The sequence below is a fragment of the Salvelinus alpinus genome, chromosome 13 (assembly GCF_045679555.1).
Source record: "Salvelinus alpinus chromosome 13, SLU_Salpinus.1, whole genome shotgun sequence".
Classification (NCBI taxonomy): Eukaryota; Metazoa; Chordata; class Actinopteri; order Salmoniformes; family Salmonidae; genus Salvelinus; species Salvelinus alpinus.
In genome coordinates this window covers 39,608,608-39,630,470 of record NC_092098.1, presented here as the reverse complement: position 1 = coordinate 39,630,470, position 21,863 = coordinate 39,608,608, and the positions used below count along the sequence as shown (strand labels likewise).

At 44.1% G+C, this 21,863-nt stretch overlaps 1 protein-coding gene across 2 annotated transcripts in view; it reads left to right on the top strand.

Annotated features, from left to right (window-relative positions):
- The window catches only part of tmem132e (transmembrane protein 132E), a 379,620-nt gene that overhangs the window by 312,582 nt on the left and 45,175 nt on the right, over window positions 1-21,863 (top strand). For both annotated transcript variants that reach the window (XM_071339298.1, XM_071339297.1), the window contains exon 3: window positions 13,415-13,555. In XM_071339298.1, the coding sequence (XP_071195399.1) occupies window positions 13,415-13,555 (141 nt within the window). The remainder of the gene's footprint in view (window positions 1-13,414; window positions 13,556-21,863) is intronic.

Sequence of the window (21,863 nt, the reverse complement as noted above, 5' to 3'; positions counted from 1 at the left end):
AGCTAAAGCTAGATACCCCAGAACTTGCGGTTGAACAGATTATGCTTTATTACCAACGCAGTATTGTAAACATGTTGTTCGTGGCCGGTGGTTGCTTGTTTGCAGACGTTTTTGTACAGCTTTGACAGTGCTACTGTATCTTTTTTGACACGCAAAGACCCAAAACAGTTTTCCATAGTATGTATGTCGTGAAGCTAATAGCAGTGATGCTATTACTGTGTAAATCCGGTAGGGCAACATCTGAAAAATAGCACACTTGGTAGTGTGTAGGTGCTTAACCAGTCGGCGAAAGCTAACATCACTCACGGCAGAGAACGGTTGATTGTCAAGGGCAATGAATTCCATTATCTTGGCTTTAATGGATTTCGCCTTTGAATTGTCTCGCTGAAATTTTGTTACTCTTTCAAATGACTGCTCGACTTGTTGACTGCTCGATCCACACAGCAGACATTGTGGGCTAGTTTGGAAATGCTGTGTTGCACGTATAGCGCAACATTTTACGTGGCGTCATTACATCATATACCTACACTACCGTTCAAAAGTTTGGGGTCATTTAGAAAAGTCCTTGTTTTTGAAAGGAAAGCACATTTTTTGTCCATTAAAATAACATCAAATTGGTCAGAAATACAATGTAGACATTGTTAATGTTGTAAATGACTATTGTAGCTGGAAGCGGCAGATTTTTTTATGGAATATCTACATAGGCGTACAGAGGCCCATTATCAGCAACCATCACTCCTGTGTTCCAATGGCACATTGTGTTAGCTAATCCAAGTTTATAATTTTAAAAGGCTAATTGATGATTAGAAAACCCTTTTGCAATTATGTTAGTACAGCTGAAAAGTGTTGTTCTGATTGTACCTGTGGATGTATTTCAAGGCCTACCTTCTAACTCAGTGCCACTTTGCTTGACATCATGGGAAAATCAAAAGAAATCAGCCAAGACTTCAGAAAAAAAATTGTAGACCTCCACAAGTCTGGTTCATCCTTGGGAGCAATTTCCAAATGCCTGAAGGTACCACGTTCATCTGTACAAACAATAGTACGCAAGTGTAAACACCATGGGACCACGCAGCTGTCATACCGCTCAGGAAGAAGACATGTTCTGTCTCCTAGAGATGAACGTACTTTGGTGCGAAAAGTGCAAATCAATCCCAGAACAACAGCAAAGTACCTTGTGAAGATGCTGGAGGAAATAGGTGCAAAAGTATCTATATCCACAGTAAAACAAGTCCTATATCGACATAACCTGAAAGGCCGCTCAGCAAGGAAGAAGCCACTGCTCCAAAACCGCCATTAAAAGCCAGACTACGGTTTGCAACTGCACATGGGAACAAGGATCATACTTTTTGGAGAAATGTCCTCTGGTCTGATGAAACAAAATTAGAACTGTTTGGCCATAATGACCATTGTTATGTTTAGGGTAAAAAGGGTGATGCTTGCAAGCCGAAGACACCATCCCAACCGTGAAGCATGGGGGTGGCAGCATCATGTTTTTGTTTTTTTTTGCTGCAGGAGAGATTGGTGGACTTCACAAAATAGATGGCATCATGAGGATGGAAAATTATGTGGATATATTGAAGCAACATGTCAAGACATCAGTCAGGAAGTTAAAGCTTGGTCGCAAATGGGTCTTCCAAATGGACAATGACCCCAAGCATACTTCCAAAGTTGTGGTAAAATGGCTTAAGGACAACAAAGTCAAGATATTGGAGTGGTCATCACAAAGCCCTGACCTCAATCCTATAGAAAATGTGTGGGCAGAACTGAAAAAGTGTGTGCGAGCAAGGAGGCCTACAAACCTGACTCAGTTACAGCAGCTCTGTCAGGAGGAATGGGCCAAAATTCACCCAACTTATTGTAGGAAGCTTGTGGAAGGCTACCCGAAACGTTTGACTAAAGTTAAACACTTTAAAGGCAATTTTACCAAATACTAATTGAGTGTATGTAATCTTCTGACCCACTGGGAATGTGATGAAAGAAATAAAAGCTTAAATAAATAACTCTCTCTACTATTATTCTGACATTTCACATTCTTAAAATATAGTGGTGATCCTAACTGACCTAAGATAGGGAATGTTTACTAGGATTAAATGTCAGGAATTGTGAAAACTGAGTTTAATTGTATTTGGCTCAGGTGTATGTAAACTTCCCGACTTCAACTGTATATATATATATATACACAGTTATACAATATATATATATTTATTTATAGCCTATTAAACATGGAATAAAAATAATTTTAAAGGAAGCTACAAAACAAGAGATGATGCAAAACAACTGTCTAACACATGAAAGTGAGATTTCTTATTTTATTTTTTAAAGCTAATGTAAATAAAACTAAACCAAAAAAAATGTAAGTCCCGCATGACAGCTCTGACCATCAAGTGTGAAACATGTTTCTTAACCCTCAGTGGATGTTCTCTAGGCCTCCCTTGGCCCGAGGTCATTACGTGAAGCTGATTTAAATTAGAATACATTTGAGAAACCGGAGTCCCTTATTATTGATGCCTGCCAGCTAACTGGGGCAGATTTGTTATGGCTATTTCCTATGCCCTCCCATCCTCTCTAATGGCTAGTTAGTGCCGTAGCCTCTCATCTCTGTGAGGTAGCCATGTCCCCTTACCGTTTTATTGAAGTTATTAAACCCCAATAGACAAACAGGAGACCCAGGGCAAAAACAACCCTTAAATAGCTGATTGGACGTTCTCCCTCACGCTTCACCTCTGCCTTCTCTTCTAGAATAAACATTTGGCTGTGTGGGGTGAGAAAAAATCTAGTTTCTCACTCTGAAGATGTGTTTTTTTTTTTCATTGTCTGTCCAGAGAAGAGCAGAATGGACTTCTCTGAACAGAGATGGTATGCTTACACTTCAACTAGAATGTCAAAAGATAGACAGATTTAATCTCTTCACCATACCTTCTTAATAAAAACTGCCAACACAACAGCTAACCACCCTAGTGCTGTTGGGTTTCTCTCTCTGCCTAATTCTCTATGCATAACAATTGATGCTAAATCGATCCCTAATCTCAGCACCTGTTCCTCCTTGTTCTCAGACCAGAACATTGAGCCAACACAGAAAACAACATGCGGGGTGGACTTAGCTGCTGTTTCCTCTGTTGCTCCACACTGAGCGTGCCCACTAAGCCCCTGGTTGGACTGTGTTGTGGGGGTAGGGGAGCCCTGTGTACGGCAGCCAGCCGATCGGAAAAGACAGCCATGCTCCAGCAGAAGTACCCAGATCTCAAGGTTGGCATGTTGTTATTGTGCTGAGGAGTCCCTCAAGGTGTGGTATTATATGGTGTTGAGGAGTAGGACAAGGAGGCCAGGCGTTCTGGGAGTTGGGGGTGGTATGTGGAGGAATGGAAGGGAGGAGTATAAATGTGGTGGATTCCCAATGGAGTGCCACGCAGTCTTTTCACTGGTGGCTAATACTGAGGCTAGCTGCTGCTACTGTCCTACTGTACTGGCCTTTAAAGCCAATATACTGAGATAGAAGTATGTCACATGGCCATATTAGTTGAAGTATTGACATTAATCATATAATGTTGTATAAACAAGCTGTATAATTTTGAATTAAATACATTTTATCAGCCACCATACTGTATTGGTATACACTCACCAAGTGATATGATGCCAGGCGTGTTGGTATACACGTCGGTGCCAGGCGCACTGGATCCAGTATCTCCTCAACAGCCGCCCACCTGGGCTTTTCACACCCGACAGTGTCTAGGGTTTACTGAGAATGGTTCGACATTCCTGTGGGCGAAAACAGCTGGTTGATGAGAGAGATCGAAGGAGAATGGCAAGAATCGTGCTAACAGGCGGCCCACAGACAAATAATGGCACAGTACAACAGTAGTGTGCAGAATGACATCTTGGAACGCACAACTTGTCGACCCTTGTCACGGATGGCCTATTGCAGCGGACGACCACACCGTGTTCCATTCCTATCAGCTAAAAACAAGAAGAAGCGGCTCCAATGGGCACTCGATCACCAACACCGGACAATTGAGGAATGGGAAACATCGTCTGGTCCAACGAATCCTGGTTCCTGTTGCGTCAAGATTTGGCGTAAACAGCGTGATTCCATGGAGTCCACCTTGTAGAATCCTTGCCCTGATGATTTCAGGTTGTTCTAGAGGCAAAAGGGGGTTCGACCCGGTACTAGATGTACTAATAAACTGTCCGGTGAGTGTATATTAGAGGCATTTTTATGTGATCTTTGGAAGTAAGTGAAGCTCGACCATGCAAAACAGCTTTCGTTTTTTCACCCTTTTAGGTGAATAAAGTTTAATCTCGTATTTAGAGGGATCCAGTTTGGCATCCAAAGTCATTACACAAACATGAATCTCAATGCTTTTAAATTCTAACACTTGAAATTCAAAGTAATCCTATGACATAAGATTCAGTACACAGCTCAGCTGAGGACCCGTCAACCTGTAAAATATTAATTAAGTATGCTGTGAATTATGGTGAGACGGATTAATTTCCCGAGTGGCGCAGCGGTCTAAGGTGCTGCATCTCAGTGCTTGAGGCGTCACTACAGACACTCTGGTTCGAATCAAGGCTGTATCACAACTGGCCGTGATTGGGAGTCCCAAAGGGCAGCGCACAATTGGCCCAGCGTTGACTGGGTTAGGGTTTGGCCAGTGTAGGCCGTCATTGTAAATAAGAATTTGTTCTTAACTGACTTGCCAGGTTAAAAAGGTAAAATAAAAAAATTGTTGGCTTCAGTTGCCTGAGAAAGATAATGTCAATGCCTGGGGCATTGTGTCCCATTACCTCCATAAACACTACATGGCCAAAAGTACGTGGACACCCTTTCAAATTAGTGAATTAAGCTATTTCAGCCACACCTGTTGCTGATAGGTGTATAAAATCGAGCACACAGACATGCAATCTTCATAGACAAACATTGGCAATAGAAATGACCCGTACTGAAGAGCTCAGTGACTTTCAACGTGCCACCATCATAGGATGCCACCTTTCCAACAAGTAAGTTAGTCAAATTTCTGCCCTGCTAGAGCTGCCCCGGTCAACTACTATTGCTGTCATTGTGAAGTGGAAACAGCTGTTTTTCATGGTTTGGGCTAGGCTCCTTAGTTCCATTGAAGGGAAATCTTAACACTACAGCAAACAATGACATTCTAGACGATTCTGTGCTTCAAATTTGGTGGCAACTGTTTGGGGAAGGCCCTTTCCTGTTTCAGCATGACAATGCCCCCGTGCACAAAGCGAGGTCCATAAAGAAATGATTTGTCGAAATCGGTGTGGAAGAACATCTCTGGCTTGCAGAAAGCCCTGACCTCAACCCCATAATACACCTTAGGGATGAATTGGAACACCGCATGCGAGCCAGGTCTATTCGACCAAAATGAGGCGTTCGACAAGCAGGTGTCCACATACTTTTGGACATGTAGTGTATATACCTGACAAATAATTCCCCATCAATAATAGGCCAGGTGAGTTCTGAAGTGTGGGAAAATGCTAAACGTTCTAGGCCTCACTGGCGCTGTCAGAGCAGGCTCTGGGTTAGGTTTTGTCCTTAGTTGTTCTGCCCTGTCTCATGTAGGAGGGAGGAGAAAGAGGAGAGTGAGATTGAGAGAGCATTACGCTGTTTTTTATAAAAGCCCGGACGCACAAAGGAATGCTTTGTTCCATTTGAGCAATCTTGCTGTAAAAACTGCACGGCCCTGAGCGTGTGAAAAGTAAATGTTGCCTCATCAGCCACGATGCCTCATAATCTGGTCTGAGCCCTTGATGCAACATGGATTGCAAATTGTCACGGCGACAAGTTATGGCACTCTTCCAGCTCAGCGGTCTAGATTGTCATTGTCTCCCCCGTCAAAGGCGTGGCCCGTGCACAAACATACATAATCAAAAGAGTCATATAGCACAGCACAAAGCGCAGTTTTGCGCTCTCTTGATGTTTTACAGTTTGATGGCCAGTTATCATTATCATGGTCAGTTACAACTACGATAAACCATGCTGCCTCTGCATTCCGCTTCATTTGGCTTAGTCGCTCCCACTTTTAAAACCATACACCCATCGTTTTCAAAAATTAAGTTGGTATGATGCATTGAACGGGAGGTGGGTAGTCTAGATCCAATATTGGCTTTGAAACCCAGGACCTAGCTCGTCTTGATTGTAGTTAGGAGACCTCATTTGAGGCAGTCGGGTTGTGTTGATTTTGATTGCAAAAATGGCTGTCGTGGCCAACGACTGTCCAAATTCATTGTGTGCGTGTAATCACTAGCCAGGGGGACTAACAAACCAATATGCAGGCAGCTGTATCCCCCTACGCTTTAGCTCTCCTCCTCCAACTCCGCATAGGGCTCCCTCCTAATCGGCGTTTAACTCAAGGCACAGTCATTTGGATCATTTGGCAAGCAAGGTCATTAGAGTGGTGGGGGTGAGGAGACAGAAAAGGGAAAGCGAATGAATGGGAAAAAGTGAGGGAGTAAGGGTAAAGAGGGGAGCGGATGGAGGGAGTTGAAGCAGAGTGATTTAACAGCAGCCTGGGAAAATAAATGAAGTCAAGGTTGCCGTGCGGAGAGGTCGGAGTTTATTAAACAAAGGCACGTTTCCACCTGGTGGGGAGGTGGAGGTCGTGGGGAGTAGTGGTGGCATGCCTCTCCAGGTGACACAGTCCAGATAGGGTGTCTGACAAACTGGTGATTGTCCTTTTGAATCCAGCTCAAAATGGTTGCATATCTTATCATGTGAAGACCACCAGGCCCCCACCTAGTATGCCTATCGTGGCCCCGCCAGGTGGCCACTTCGTGGTATTGCACTTCGTCAACAACCATAGAGTAGAACTAGGATTCTGAAAGGCTGGGTTGCAGGGCGATAAAGGAGGTTAGCGCCAGTGAGAGTGCATCAGTAGCTGTCTTCTCCATTTACTGTCTATAAGGAAGATGGCTTTCCATTCTGCTGGCGGGTTATGAAAATGCCATTATCTTTATAGGCGCTGGTCAATTCAGGCCATTAACACTACATGATGGTGTATCAGGGCACCCGGTGTAGCAGGTTAGTGAGTTGAATTACCTATTCCTACAGAGCCCCTGATTATCTAGTGAAAGTTTAATTGAACAGCTGCGTGTTGGAAGTGATTTATTTAAGAGGATAGGTGCAGAACGAGGGGGGAGCCAGAGGGAGAGGGGAAAAGAGAGGGGGGTGAAGGAGGTAGGGAGTCATGCAGGGAAATAGGGAGGGGAGGTATGGTTGACAGAGAACAGTGTGAACATAATGAGAGTTGGTGCGTAAGAGGAATGGATGAAAAGAGGGTTCCATTGGAGAACAGAACTGGTCCACTCACAGCAGCAACGACAGCATGGGGCATCACTCTTAAGAAGCTCTGGGTTCGGGTTGAGAAGCGTGCTCGCCGATCCCCACTGTTATTGTCTTGTGTAATCGTTCAATCAATTGGTGGGAGTTGTTTTTCTCCTTTCATTTTTCTACGCTTTAAGAATGTGTGGGGCCTTCCCAAAACAACTGACCCAAATCGAGATATTACGCCTTTTTTCCTCTTGTTTCCTTACTCCGTCAGTCCATCCCAGGTCTCCTGTATTTTATGACATTCAATGAGCATTGGATAGAATCTGATATTTCGTTGATCTTTAGAAGTGCTGGACATGACATTTATCTCTCCATCAAATTAATATATGGCGTCAGTATTTCTGTTCTGTCGGCGAGAGGGGCCGAGAGACGAGACTGCGCATCACGACGGATGGATAAGCTATCTGAACCGCATAACAATAATATAATCCCCCCCCCCCGAAATAATTTTACCTCTTCAAGTGTATCAGTATTCCTCACAGTCATCCAGTGTCCAATCACAATGTGACAACTTGCTTTTGTCCTGGAAGCATTTATTTATGCACAAACGCCTAGCTTTCTTTACTCTCTCTCTCTCTCTCTCTCTCTCTCTCTCTCTCTCTCTCTCTCTCTCTCTCTCTCTCTCTCTCTCTCTCTCTCTCTCTCTCTCTCTCTCTCTCCCTCTCCCTCTCTCTCTCTCTCTTTCTCTCCCCCTCTCCCTCTCCCTCTCCCTTCCTTCCTTCCTTCCTTCCTTCCTTCCTTGCGGGATACATGGTTTGTCAGTGTCTCTTATCATCCAATGCCTAGTAGCCTTTGTTTGACTATTGGTAGATGTATCTGCTGGTATACCGCACCGCAAACCATAGGAATTCTCAACTTTTCTTAGTTCTCCTTTGGAATGGGAATTTTTTTAACACAAAATAAAATATAATTATGTATGCATCGTGATGTGAACTCTGAAAATGTCAGCAACTTGGTTTCAGAAAGGCCCTGATGTTCTTGTTCTCCGTGTCTGTTGGCATCGCTGAGTTCTACTCGCCTTATCAAATAAATTGGAGAGCGTCTTTTTTCCCGATTGCCTCCACAGAAAGGTTATGGCTCACCCGAGGGTCTTCTACTCATGGCTCCGGCTGATGGAAAAACTATTTAGAATAATTGTGTTCCAGGAGGACGGATTCCCAGCCACCGCCTTCGCTCTGCAGTGTGTTTGTGCATCAGTGTGTGCCTGTGGTTTGTATGTGTGTGTGCACCTATGTGTGTTTGTGTGTGCAAATAGCTGCATCTACATCAGTGGCATCAGGGCACAGAAAAGGGAGTCTCCACTCCACACGTTAGCCCACAACACCACTTAAAGATAAGACAGGAACCCTCCTCCCTCCCAGGCCTGCAGCCTCTGTTTTGAATCCTGCAATTGTGTTTTGTTTTAAGTAGTCAGTTTTCAAATGTTTCTTTGGGTCTGTTTGGTCTGTGTGAAGCTATTTAACCTTGACCCTTTTATCTCCTCAAATAATCAGGATAACTTCAGAGTTGTTTTCCATTCTGAGATAAATGGATTAGGAACACAAACGCTGCTGTCACCAGGGGCTCTACGCTGACCTTTATTACAAGGACCACGTGTTTAGGAGAACAATTAAAGAAAATGTAGGATCACAAAAAAATATATTTGAGATATTCAAGGTATAATGTTTAATTTTTATAGGCTCACTGGTGCTCCTAAATAAAAATTCCAGGTGGCACAGCAAAATAATTAGGTGATTATGCAAGTAAAATGGTCGCACTGTAGTGCCCTGGTTACCCTTTTCTGCGCTTGTCAAAACTGCATTTTTCTATTTTTCGACTCGCTGCTTAGGAGAATACAAATTAAGCACGAGAAAATGTAGCCCAATCTGATCAACAGTTCTAAGTTTCTGCTCTGCATTTTCCAAAAGTGCTCCTAAATGGATTCCAGGCTGCATCACAACCAGCCGTGATTGGGAATCCCAAAGGGTGGCGCACAATTGGCCCAGCGTCGTCCGGGTTTGGCCGGGATAGGCCGTCATTGTAAATAAGAATTTGTTCATAACTGACTTGCCTAGTTAAATAAAGGTTAAATAAATAAAACAATTAAATGCCCCACTCGAAAGAAGTATAATACAGTTATTCTCTTTGCCTCTGTGCCTTCTCTTTTCCCCTTAGATGATTTGTCAGATTAGTGTAAATCCCGACTGTCGGGTCATCCCTCGCTGTTCACGTCCCATATCGTCTTTTGTTTTAGCGAGAGATTACTGAAGATGCTCATCATTCCCGACCCGTGGTGGCTGGCCCTTCATCTGGGCCTGGGCTGGCCACTCGGTTTACCGTCAGACGAGCATCAGCAGTGTGACGCATCAGATCTTTTTGTGGTGCCGGGCGTCTCGTTGCAAAGCGAACATCTGTCCTGATTGCTTCCCCGCTGCCAATTATGGCAGAATGTCCACATGGCTAGAGATGGAGGCTGACGAGGTTGACATGTCCTCGTAACGACATCCCTCTCATATTTCCACAATAATGAGCAGCTGGCATGTGCTTCTCCAGCAAGGTGATGCAAAACGAAGCTGTTTCTCTCTCTTTTTTGCCGAACAGTGAATCTCAAGGTCTGGCATACACAATATCTGAGATTACAATACTGCAATTCAATAAATAACTACTTAGGAATTACTTGTGGACCCTCAATGAACCCCTGTTGACTGGTGCCGTATGTAATACTCTTGTGTGCTATTTTCTACAGCAGTCGCTTGCAGCACACCTTGTAAGCATAATCCATTGTTGTCGTGACATTTTTGAAATAATAGCTTTGTCAGTGCAATTGAAGGCTTATGGAGTGGCATCGGAATAAATCGTTTTTTTTTGCCTCACATTACATCAAGCTGCTACTTCAAGGATGCAAAGTGCTGGAAACAAACAATAATGTTTCTCAAGCTTGTATAAACATATCATACATGCCGAGCTGTTATATCACACACAGTCAAGTGCATGATTGAATCACATGTCACATAAAACGGGCACTGCGTCAAGCACAGGGCCAAGGACAAGCATACATTGATAGATAAATAATATACTGTCATGGAATGGGAATTTGTTGTGACTGCAGAACTCCAAGTGGAGAAGTTGTCTGTAAAGTGCCCCCTCAAACTAATGGAGCTTCAGTGGAAAAAGGCTTCGCTGGCCAAATTTAGCTGTCGGAGATGCCCTGTTTTTGCAGTAATTCAAAAGGGAGTGCCTTTGAGACATTCTAGTGCTGACATTTTAGTTCCTTTTTATTTACTTTTTTCCTGCATTTGTGCACCGAAGTCTGCCGAGGTTACAAACGCCAAGGCTTGATATCCATTAGAGTTTAGGCCGCCCAACAGTGGCACTGCGCTTCATCTGTGAGCTGTTGTCACCGCCACCATGGTCAAATGTTTGTTTTTTGGCACTCCCCACCGCAACATACTACCGCTAGCGACTTCCAAAAAACTGAGTTGCAATCTGTGAGTGGTTGGCATTCTCTAAGCAAAGGGTTTGTTGTGAATGCTTGGTCATTTCACACAGGCATTGCCTTAACAGTTAAGCAGAGCTTGGGGAGTTGTGTCTGGGAGAGCCTGGAAAAGGAAGCAGAGTGAGGGAAGAGGCTAATATGGTTGGATGGACGCTAGACTTAAAGCACCAACAACTGTTTCTATTCATATTTTAGTTTCCAGTTCAAGCCAAGCTCTTTTCTGTAATTTGACTGGTGTACATGTGAAGAATAAACATAATAGCCATGTTACACTACTGGGATTAATACGGACTATTATTCATTGATTCAAATAAGTTGAAACCACAACAACCGGGTCTTGGTGTTGACTCCTTAACAACATTGACCAGCTAGAGTCCCACTGGAGTCCCACTGGAGTCCCACTAAAGTCCCACTGTGTTCTGTCTTGTTTACCAGGAGTTGGTCTGTTCATCATAGCTTGGTATTGAAGGTGACACGTTGAGCTGGACTAGAACTTTAGAGCCGTCTTCTTTCATCTGAACCAAACCAATCCAACTCTGTTTGTGGTAATACTGTTTGGAAAGGGCACGCTCCAGGTGTACATAATTATTCCACACAGATTTACTTCCCAGGGAAAGATTCTTGCGATAACTGCAAACAGATTCCTATCTTGACTTGCACCTTCAGAGATTTAACATTTGAAAAATAGGAATGTGCCACATCATCAATAAAGGTGTTTTTTTTTACACGGCGGGCAGCTGCGTATAACTGGAGATAAAGAGTAAACCAAAGCCTTGTTGAAAAACAGGGCGCTGCAGCCTCCTCTATTGGTCATGGCCCGATCCTCAAAGTGGTGCCGCCGCTGCTTTATCAGGTGAGTGCAGAGGGAGCGGTTTAAAGGCAAAGGAAGAGAGCGTTTGAAAACCGGTTGGGGGTTAATCCGGCAGAAAGATTCACCCCATCAATGAATTTGCTGTCACCCTTTTAAAGCGTTTGGCCAGCCTTTGAATATGGTTACCAGAGCCTGAAGAAATAAGGTCAGAATTCCGAGGTCTAGGTCGCAGAATAACCTGTCAGGCATACTGCTGACTCTCAACCTCCCCAATTGCGCAATGGGTGGGAGTTTGCTGTTTTGACAGGCCTTAACTACACATCATCATGTTATGTTAATTAGTAACTGTCAGACTGTTGCAAAACACACGTTTTGGTTCCCATCTGTATCTGCCACCGCAATACAACAATAATTTCATTGGGCAGGATATGAGTAAATTCTGTATCAGATGTGAACATTGGCAGTTGCAAGGTTTTGATTTGCGATCCCCTCTAACTCCTTGGCTCGATCATTCTAATTTCCCCAGCCTGCCCCACTAAAGAACATCTCCCTGCCAGCCAGGTTTTCTTCCTTCTCCTTCCTTCCAGCTCTTCATCTGCATGGCTCTGTGCTGGCGGCCGAACCTCAAAGCTGTACTTAGAGTGATAAACAAGATAAATATCGGAGTGCTCAAGATCATTGTTGAGATTGCTGTTCATGATCCAGAGGCAAGGAGCTTCTGTCACTCAATACAGTTGCCTTCCGTTGCATAGAGCCATCACTGGAATATTGTGTTTCAAGGTGTTAACCACAGTCTTTGACAATCTGAGTAATTTCCTGAAGACTAGATGAAAACCAATCCACATTAGCTATTTGTGCAAAACAAAATTATTCTCCACAGGTTACAAGCAACAATGAATTAAACCACATCGAGGGTTAAAGAGAAGTCATTTCTTAAACGCTCTTTCAGAGCATAAATGTTTGCACTGAAAATGTCCAGTGACATTTTAGACCCCAGTGTATGAATTAGCTATATGGCCTTGAAGGATTAGGAGCATTTAGAGCTAACCGCTCCTGTTTAGCAGTCAGCCATTCCAGCGAAGCGCTTAATAGAAGTTGCCATGGCAGAAGGCATCTGTGTGGAATGAATAAATAATTTTAGTGTCTTAGTAGTTCACACAAGCTCCTCCATTTGCCTCTTATCAGGGCTGCAAAGATGGCTAGAGTCTTACAGAATTGGTGCGTATTACTAGTCACAGCTGTACCTTTCTGATTCTCTATGCTCACTCATTAATCGGTTTTGTGCGAACGCAATGGCGAGCTAAATTCACATGGGCCACACCAGGGTAATACCTCATACCCTCTCATTTGTGTGGGGAAATGAATCGGAGTCACTGAAATGGATCATAGTCTTAAAAACACTAGTACAGCACAATATTAAAGCTCTCAAAATATTATGGAACCAAAGAATATGGAGTGTTTTTTTTTGTTTTGCCTGATGCTTAATATACAGTTGGCTGGTTGAGAAATACTCTCATTCGTTATTCAAGCATTATTCAGACATTTATCCATGATTTCAAAATTCCAGTGCAATAGCCTTTGTCTTTAGAGTCAGTTTATCACCACATTGTCCAACTACATTAACTGTCATTGATTGATCTTTCAAAATTGCATTTGCCCCGATGTAATACAAAGCTGTGCACATGATGGAACTACAGTATACAAACAAACCGACAACCTCTGACCTCACAGATAAATCATGGGCTGTTCATAAATTTGATTCATTCCTTTTATCTCTCGATTGCAGGGTCAAGGCAAAGAAAGGGGTGAATCTTCTGCAAACCAAGTCAAAGAATGCCCAGTGGACTGTGGACTGGGAGGTACAGTCTGGGGCGAAGCATTCCATCACCACCATCGACGTGAACAAAAATAAAGGAGTGCAAGCCGGGTAAGTCAACAACCTAAGGCCTAAACACACAACACACATCCACCCAAACACTACAGAGTGAGGCTGTTGTGCCCAGCACATTGTTAACTTCAGGATGGTTTGTTCTGTGAAAGACTAATTGAGACTTCCTCAAAACATCTCATTGGCTGCAATAGTGTCCTCATGTTGCTTGCTGATAATAAAAAAGAAGTTATACGTCTATTTGTACTAAAGATATGGATACAGATTTGGGTAGTTGTGCAAAAAATCCTTGGATATACTTTGTCAAATAAAGTGCTTAAATGCAAAGCCATAGAGGGCTCCCGAGTGGCGCAGCGGTTTAAGGCACTGCATCTCAGTGCTAGAGGCATCAGTACAGATCCTGGGCTGTATCACAACTGGCCATGATCGGGTGTCCCATAGGGCGGCGCACAATTGGCCCAGTGTTGTCCAGATTAGGGGAGGGTTTGGCCAGGGTAGGCCATCATTGTAAATAAGAATGTGTTCTTAACTGACCTGCCTAGTTAAATAAAGCTTAAATAAAATTTAAAAAATACTTACACCAATGATGATTTAAACATTTCTCCCTGCTTGGCAGAAAGCTGATATGTTTGGAGGACAACTACATTAAACTGTAGTTTTGAAATGCATGCTTTTTACAGCTTGAGTATCAACTTAAGTGATATATCCATTTTATGTGTAGGGAAAACCAATAGAAAAATGGCAAAGTGATATGTACAGTTTAACCTTTATACAGTATACTATTCATACCCCTTGACTTATTCCACATTTTCTTGTGTTACAGCCTGAATTCAAAATGGATTAAATCAAAAAAATGCTCACCCGTCTACACACAATACCCCATAATGACAAAGTGAATACATGTTTTTAGAAATGCTTGCTAATGAAATACAGAAATATCTAATTTATATAAGTATTCACAACCCTGAATCAATACTTTATAGAAGCACCTTTGGCAGCGGTTACAGCTGTGAGTCTTTCTGGGTAAGAGCTTTCCACACCTGGATTGTGTAACATTTGCCCATTATTCTTTTCAAAATTCTTCAAACTCTGTCAAATTGGTTGTTGATCATTGGTAGACAACCATTTTCAGGTCTTGCCATAGATCTTCAAGTAGATTTAAGTCAAAACTGTAACGCAGCCACTCAGGAAAATTCTTCTTGGTAAGCAACTCCAGTGTAGATTTGGCCATGTGTTTTAGGTTATTGTCCTGCCGAAAGGTGAATTAATCTCCCAGTCTCTGGTGGAAAGCAGACTGAACCAGGTTTTTCTCTAGGATTTTGCCTGTGCTTATTTATAAAAAATAAAAATAAAAATGTAACCTTGCTTAGCTCCATTCCATTAATTTTTTTATTCTGAAAACCTCAGTCAAGTATACCCATAACACGATGCAGCCACCACTATGCTTGAAAATATGGAGAGTGGTACTCAGTAATATGTTGTATTGGATTTGCCTCAAACATAACACTTTGTATTCAGAACAAAAAAATATATTGTTTTGCCTCATTTTTTGCAGCATTACTTTCGTGCCTTGTTGCAAAAGAATTGGGGGACATATTTTTATTCTGTACAGGCTTCCTTCTTTTCACTCTATCAATTAGGTTAGTGTTGTAGAGTAACTACAATGTTGTTGATCCATCCTCAGTTTTCTCCTATCACAGCCAATACACTCTAACTGTTTTAAAGTCACCATTGGCCTCATGGTGAAGTCCCTGAGCGGTTTTTATTTATTTTTATTTTATTTCACCTTTATTTAACCAGGTAGGCAAATTGAGAACACGTTCTCATTTACAATTGCGACCTGGCCAAGATAAAGCAAAGCAGTTCGACACATACAACAACACATAGTTACACATGGAGTAAAACAAACATACAGTCAATAATACAGTGAAAAATAAGTCTATATACAATGTGAGCAAGTGAGGTGAGATAAAGGAGGTGAAGGCAAACAAAATATATAAAATATATATATAAATAAATAAAAATATAAAAAAGGCCATGGTGGCGAAGTAAATACAATATAGCAAGTAAAAAAAATTATAATAATAATAAAAAATAAAAATAAACACTGGAATGGTTGGTTTGCAGTGGAAGAAAGTGTAAAGTAGAGAGAAATAATGGGGTGCAAAGGAGCAAAATAAATAAATAAATACAGTAGGTAAAGAGGTAGTTGTTTGGGCTAAATTATAGATGGGCTATGTACAGGTGCAGTAATCTATGAGCTGCTCTGACAGCTGGTGCTTAAAGCTAGTGAGGGAGATAAGTGTTTCCAGTTTCAGAGATTTTTGTAGTTCGTTCCAGTCATTGGCAGCAGAGAACTGGAAGGAGAGGCGGCCAAAGGAAGAATTGGTTTTGGGGGTGACCAGAGAGATATACCTGCTGGAGCGCGTGCTACAGGTAGGTGCTGCTATGGTGACCAGCGAGCTGAGATAAGGGGGGACTTTACCTAGCAGGGTCTTGTAGATGACCTGGAGCCAGTGGGTTTGGCGACGAGTATGAAGCGAGGGCCAGCCAACGAGAGTGTACAGGTCGCAGTGGTGGGTAGTATATGGGGCTTTGGTGACAAAACGGATGGCACTGTGATAGACTGCATCCAATTTATTGAGTAGGGTTTTGGAGGCTATTTTGTAAATGACATCACCGAAGTCGAGGATTGGTAGGATGGTCAGTTTTACAAGGGTATGTTTGGCAGCATGAGTGAAGGATGCTTTGTTGCGGAATAGGAAGCCAATTCTAGATTTAACTTTGGATTGGAGATGTTTGATGTGAGTCTGGAAGGAGAGTTTACAGTCTAACCAGACACCTAGGTATTTGTAGTTGTCCACATATTCTAAGTCAGAGCCGTCCAGAGTAGTGATGTTGGACAGGCGGGCAGGTGCAGGCAGCGATCGGTTGAAGAGCATGCATTTAGTTTTACTTGTATTTAAAGCAATTGGAGGCCACGGAAGGAGAGCTGTACGGCATTGAAGCTCGCCTGGAGGGTTGTTAACACAGTGTCAAAAGAAGGGCCAGAAGTATACAGAATAGTGTCGTCTGCGTAGAGGTGGATCAGAGAATCACCAGCAGCAAGAGCGACATCATTGATGTATACAGAGGAGAGAGTCGGTCCAAGAATTGAACCCTGTGGCACCCCCATAGAGACTGCCAGAGGCCCGGACAACAGACCCTCCGATTTGACACACTGAACTCGATCAGAGAAGTAGTTGGTGAACCAGGCGAGGCAATCATTAGAGAAACCAAGGCTGTCGAGTCTGCCGATGAGGATGTGGTGATTGACAGAGTCAAAAGCCTTGGCCAGGTCAATGAATACGGCTGCACAGTACTGTTTCCTATCGATGGCGGTTAAGATATCGTTTATGACCTTGAGCGTGGCTGAGGTGCACCCATGACCAGCTCTGAAACCAGATTGCATAGCGGAGAAGGTATGGTGGGATTCGAAATGGTCGGTAATCTGTTTGTTGACTTGGCTTTCGAAGACCTTAGAAAGGCAAGGTAGGATAGATATAGGTCTGTAGCTGTTAGGGTCAAGAGTGTCCCCCCCTTTGAAGAGGGGGATAACCGCAGCTGCTTTCCAATCTTTGGGAATCTCAGAAGACACGAAAGAGAGGTTGAAAAGGCTAGTAATAGGGGTGGCAACAATTTCAGCAGATAGTTTTAGAAAGAAAGGTTCCAGATTATCTAGCCCGGCTGATTTGTAAGGGTCCAGATTTTGCAGCTCTTTCAGAACATCAGCTGACTGTATTTGGGAGAAAGAGAAATGGGGAAGGCTTGGGCGAGTAGCAGAGGGGAGGGCAGTGCTGTTGACCGGGGTAGGGGTAGCCAGGTGGAAAGCATGGCCAGCCGTAGAAAAATGCTTATTGAAATTCTCAATTATAGTGGATTTGTTGGTGGTGACAGTGTTTCCTATCTTCAGTGCAGTTGGAAGCTGGGAGGAGGTGTTCTTATTCTCCATGGACTTTACAGTGTCCCAGAACTTTTTTGAATTTGTGTTGCAGGAAGCAAATTTCTGCTTGAAAAAGCTAGCCTTGGCTTTTCTAACTGCCTGTGTATATTGGTTTCTAGCTTCCCTGAAAAGTTGCATATCACGGGGGCAGTTCGATGCTAATGCAGAACGCCATAGGATGTTTTTCTGTTGGTTAAGGGCAGTCAGGTCAGGAGAGAACCAAGGGCTATATCTGTTCCTGGTTCTAAATTTCTTGAATGGGGCATGCTTATTCAAGATGGTGAGGAAGGCATTTAAAAAAAAATATCCAGGCATCCTCTACTGACGGGATGAGATCAATATCCTTCCAGGATACCTCGGCCAGGTCGATTAGAAAGGCCTGCTCGCTGAAGTGTTTCAGGGAGCGTTTGACAGTGATGAGTGGAGGTCGTTTGACCGCTGACCCATTACGGATGCAGGCAATGAGGCAGTGATCGCTGAGATCTTGGTTGAAAACAGCAGAGGTGTATTTGGAGGGCAAGTTGGTTAGGATGATATCTATGAGGGTACCAGTGTTTACGGAATTGGGGTGGTACCTGGTAGGTTCATTGATAATTTGTGTGAGATTGAGGGCATCAAGCTTAGATTGTAGGATGGCTGGGGTGTTAAGCATGTTCCAATTTAGGTCGCCTAGCAGCACGAGCTCTGAAGATAGATGGGGGGCAATCAGTTCACATATGGTGTCCAGAGCACAGCTGGGGGCAGAGGGTGGTCTATAGCAGGCGGCAACGGTGAGAGACTTGTTTTTAGAGAGGTGGATTTTTAAAAGTAGAAGTTCAAATTGTTTGGGAACAGACCTGGATAGTAAAACAGAACTCTGCAGGCAATCTTTGCAGTAGATTGCAACACCGCCCCCTTTGGCCGTTCTATCTTGTCTGAAAATCTTGTAGTTGGGGATGAAAATGTCAGAATTTTTGGTGGTCTTTCTAAGCCAGGATTCAGACACGGCTAAAACATCCGGGTTGGCAGAGTGTGCTAAAGCAGTGAACAAAACAAACTTAGGGAGGAGGCTTCTAATGTTAACATGCATGAAACCAAGGCTATTACGGTTACAGAAGTCATCAAAAGAGAGCGCCTGGGGAATAGGAGTGGAGCTAGGTACTGCAGGGCCTGGATTCACCTCTACATCACCAGAGGAACAGAGGAGGATTAGGATAAGGGTACGGCTAAAAGCTATGAGAATTGGTCGTCTAGAACGTCTAGAACAGAGAGTAAAAGGACGTTTCTGGGGGCGATAAAATAGCTTCAAGGAATAATGTACAGACAAAGGTATGGTAGGATGTGAATACAGTGGAGGTAAACCTAGGTATTGAGTGATGATGAGAGAGATATTGTCTCTAGAAACATCATTGAAACCAGGTGATGTCATCGCATATGTGGGTGGTGGAACTGAAAGGTTGGATATGGTATAGTGAGCAGGGCTAGAGGCTCTACAGTGAAATAAGCAAATAAACACTAACCAGAACAGCAATGGACAAGGCATATTTACATTAAGGAGAGGCATGCTTAATCGAGTGATCAATAAGGGTCCAGTGAGTAGAGGTTGGTTGGGGTCACGGTGATCCAGACAGCTGGCCGGGTAGATGGCTATCGGTAGCAAGATAGCATAGGATGGAGGTCTATTTTTAGACACCTCGTGCGTTTCCGTCGGTAGATTAGTGGGGTTCCGTGTGGTAGAGGGGATCAATCCAATTGGCAAAATAGATATAGTGACCCAAGAAAATAATTGTCCGATATACTTATTCAGATAACAGCCGATAAGACAGCTAACGATTAGCGGGCCCCAGATGAGCGTTCAGGTAACGTCGCGACGGAGGTGCCAGTTGGATAACTCCCTCGGGCAGATAACGTCGGCAGTCAGTCGTGAAGGCCCGGTGGGGCTCCGTATCTGCAGCAAAAAAAAAAAAAAAAACGGGTCTGGCAGACTGTAGCCCAGGAATGGCTGATGGAACTCCTCAGCTGGCTAGCTCCGGAATAATTTAAGTTTGCTCCGGGATCGACGTAAGCCAATAGTCACACGGTTTGCAGCTAGCTAGCTGCGAAATCAAGGTGCAAATGTCCAGAGCCTGCGGCTGAAATCCGGTGATGAAGTAGAAAAAAATCCGGTGATGTGGTAGAGAAAAAGCAGTCCTATATGCTCTGGGTTGATATCGCGCTTGCAGACTGGCAGGTATTGGCCCGAGCTGAAGCTGGCTGGTGTCCGAGTTAAGGGTGAAGACCGCAGCAGTGGCTAACTGACTACTAGCTAGTAGCTAGTTATCTGGCTAGCTTCTGATTGGGGTTACGGTTCTAAAGTATAAAAAAAATTAGCAGATCCGTACCACATTGGGTGAGGCGGAATGTATATTCAGTTGTATATAATGTATATTCAGTTCCTAAATGGAAAGTGAAATTAAAATATATACGAAATGCATACGAAAAATACGAGGACTATTTACGCGGGACAAGACAAACACACGTCCGACTGCTACGCCATCTTGGATAGAAAATGTGGTTTCCTTCCTCTCCGGCAACAGATCTAGGAAGGACGCCTGTATCTTTGTAGTGGCTGGGTTTATTGATACACCATCCAAGTATAATTAATAACTTCACCATGCTCAAAGGGATATTCAATGTCTGCATTTTTTTTATTTATAGCCATCTACCAATAGGTGCCCTTCTTTGCGAGGCATTGGATAAGCTCCCTGGGCTTTGTGGTTGAATTCACTGCTCGACTGAGGGACCTTACAATTATCTGTATGTGTGGGGTACAGAGATACTGTAATTATTCAAAAATCTAGTTAAACACTATTTCTGCACACAGAGTGAGTCCATGCAACTTATTATGTGACTTCTTAAGCACAGTTTTACTCCTGAACTTATTTAGGCTTGCCATAACAAAGGGGTTCAATACTTATTGAATAAATATCAAATAAAATGAAAAATGTAAATCCACTTTGACATTATGTGTCACGATCGTGTGGAGGAGAGACGGACCAAGGCGCAGCGGGATATGAATACATCTTCTTTTATTAGAACGACGAAGATGAACATGAAACAAAACACTTATACAAACTATACAAAACAACAAACGACCGTGAAGCTACAAACGAAAGTGCACACACAAGCTACTTACGTTCAACATAGACAATTACCCACAAACACCTAAAGCATATGGCTACCTTAAATATGGCTCCCAATCAGAGACAACAATAACCAGCTGTCTCTGATTGAGAACCAAATCAGGCAACCATAGACTTTCCTAAACACCTACACTCAACCATAGACATACCTAGACACATACACTCAACACAAACCCATACACTACAACCAACACCCCCTATACCATATAATCACCCAAAACACACACATACCCCATGTCACACCCTGACCTAACTAAAATAATAAAGAAAACAAATAATACTAAGGCCAGGGCGTGACAGTACCCCCCCCAAAAGGTGCGGACTCCGGCCGCAAAACCTGACATATAAAGGGAGGGTCCGGGGTGGGCCCTAAATTGGCGGCGGCTCGGGTGCGGGACGTGGCCCCCACTCCAGCATTGTCAATATCCGCTTCGGTGTCTCTGGTAGATCCTGGCTGACTGGCGGATTCAGCCGCTCCCGGCTGACTTGCGACTCTGGCTGCCCATGGCTGGCGGGCGACTCTGGCTGCCCATGGCTGGCGGGCGACTCTGGCTGCCCATGGCTGGCGGGCGACTCTGGCTGCCCATGGCTGGCGGGCGACTCTGGCTGCCCATGGCTGGCTGACGGCTCTGGACGCTCATGGCTGGCTGACGGCTCTGGACGCTCATGGCTGGCTGACGGCTCTGGACGCTCATGGCTGGCTGACGGCTCTGGACGCTCATGGCAGGCTGACGGCTCTGGACGCTCATGGCTCGCTGGCGGCTCTGGCAGATCCTGTCTGGTTGGCGGTTCTGGCAGATCCTGTCTGGTTGGCGGCTCTGGCAGATCCTGTCTGGTTGGCGGCTCTGGCAGATCCTGTCTGGTTGGCGGCTCTGGCAGATCCTGTCTGGTTGGCGGCTCTGGCAGATCCTGTCTGGTTGGCGGCTCTGGCAGATCCTGTCTGGTTGGCGGCTCTGGCAGATCCTGTCTGGTTGGCGGCTCTGGCAGATCCTGTCTGGTTGGCGGCTCTGGCAGATCCTGTCTGACGAATCGCTCTAGCAGCTCCTGACTGACGAATGGCTCTAGCAGCTCCTGACTGACGAACGGCTCTGACGGCTCGGGACAGACGGGCGGCTCTGACGGCTCGGGGCAGACGGATGGCTCAGACGGCACTGGGCAGACGGATGGCTCAGACGGCACTGGGCAGACGGATGGCTCAGACGGC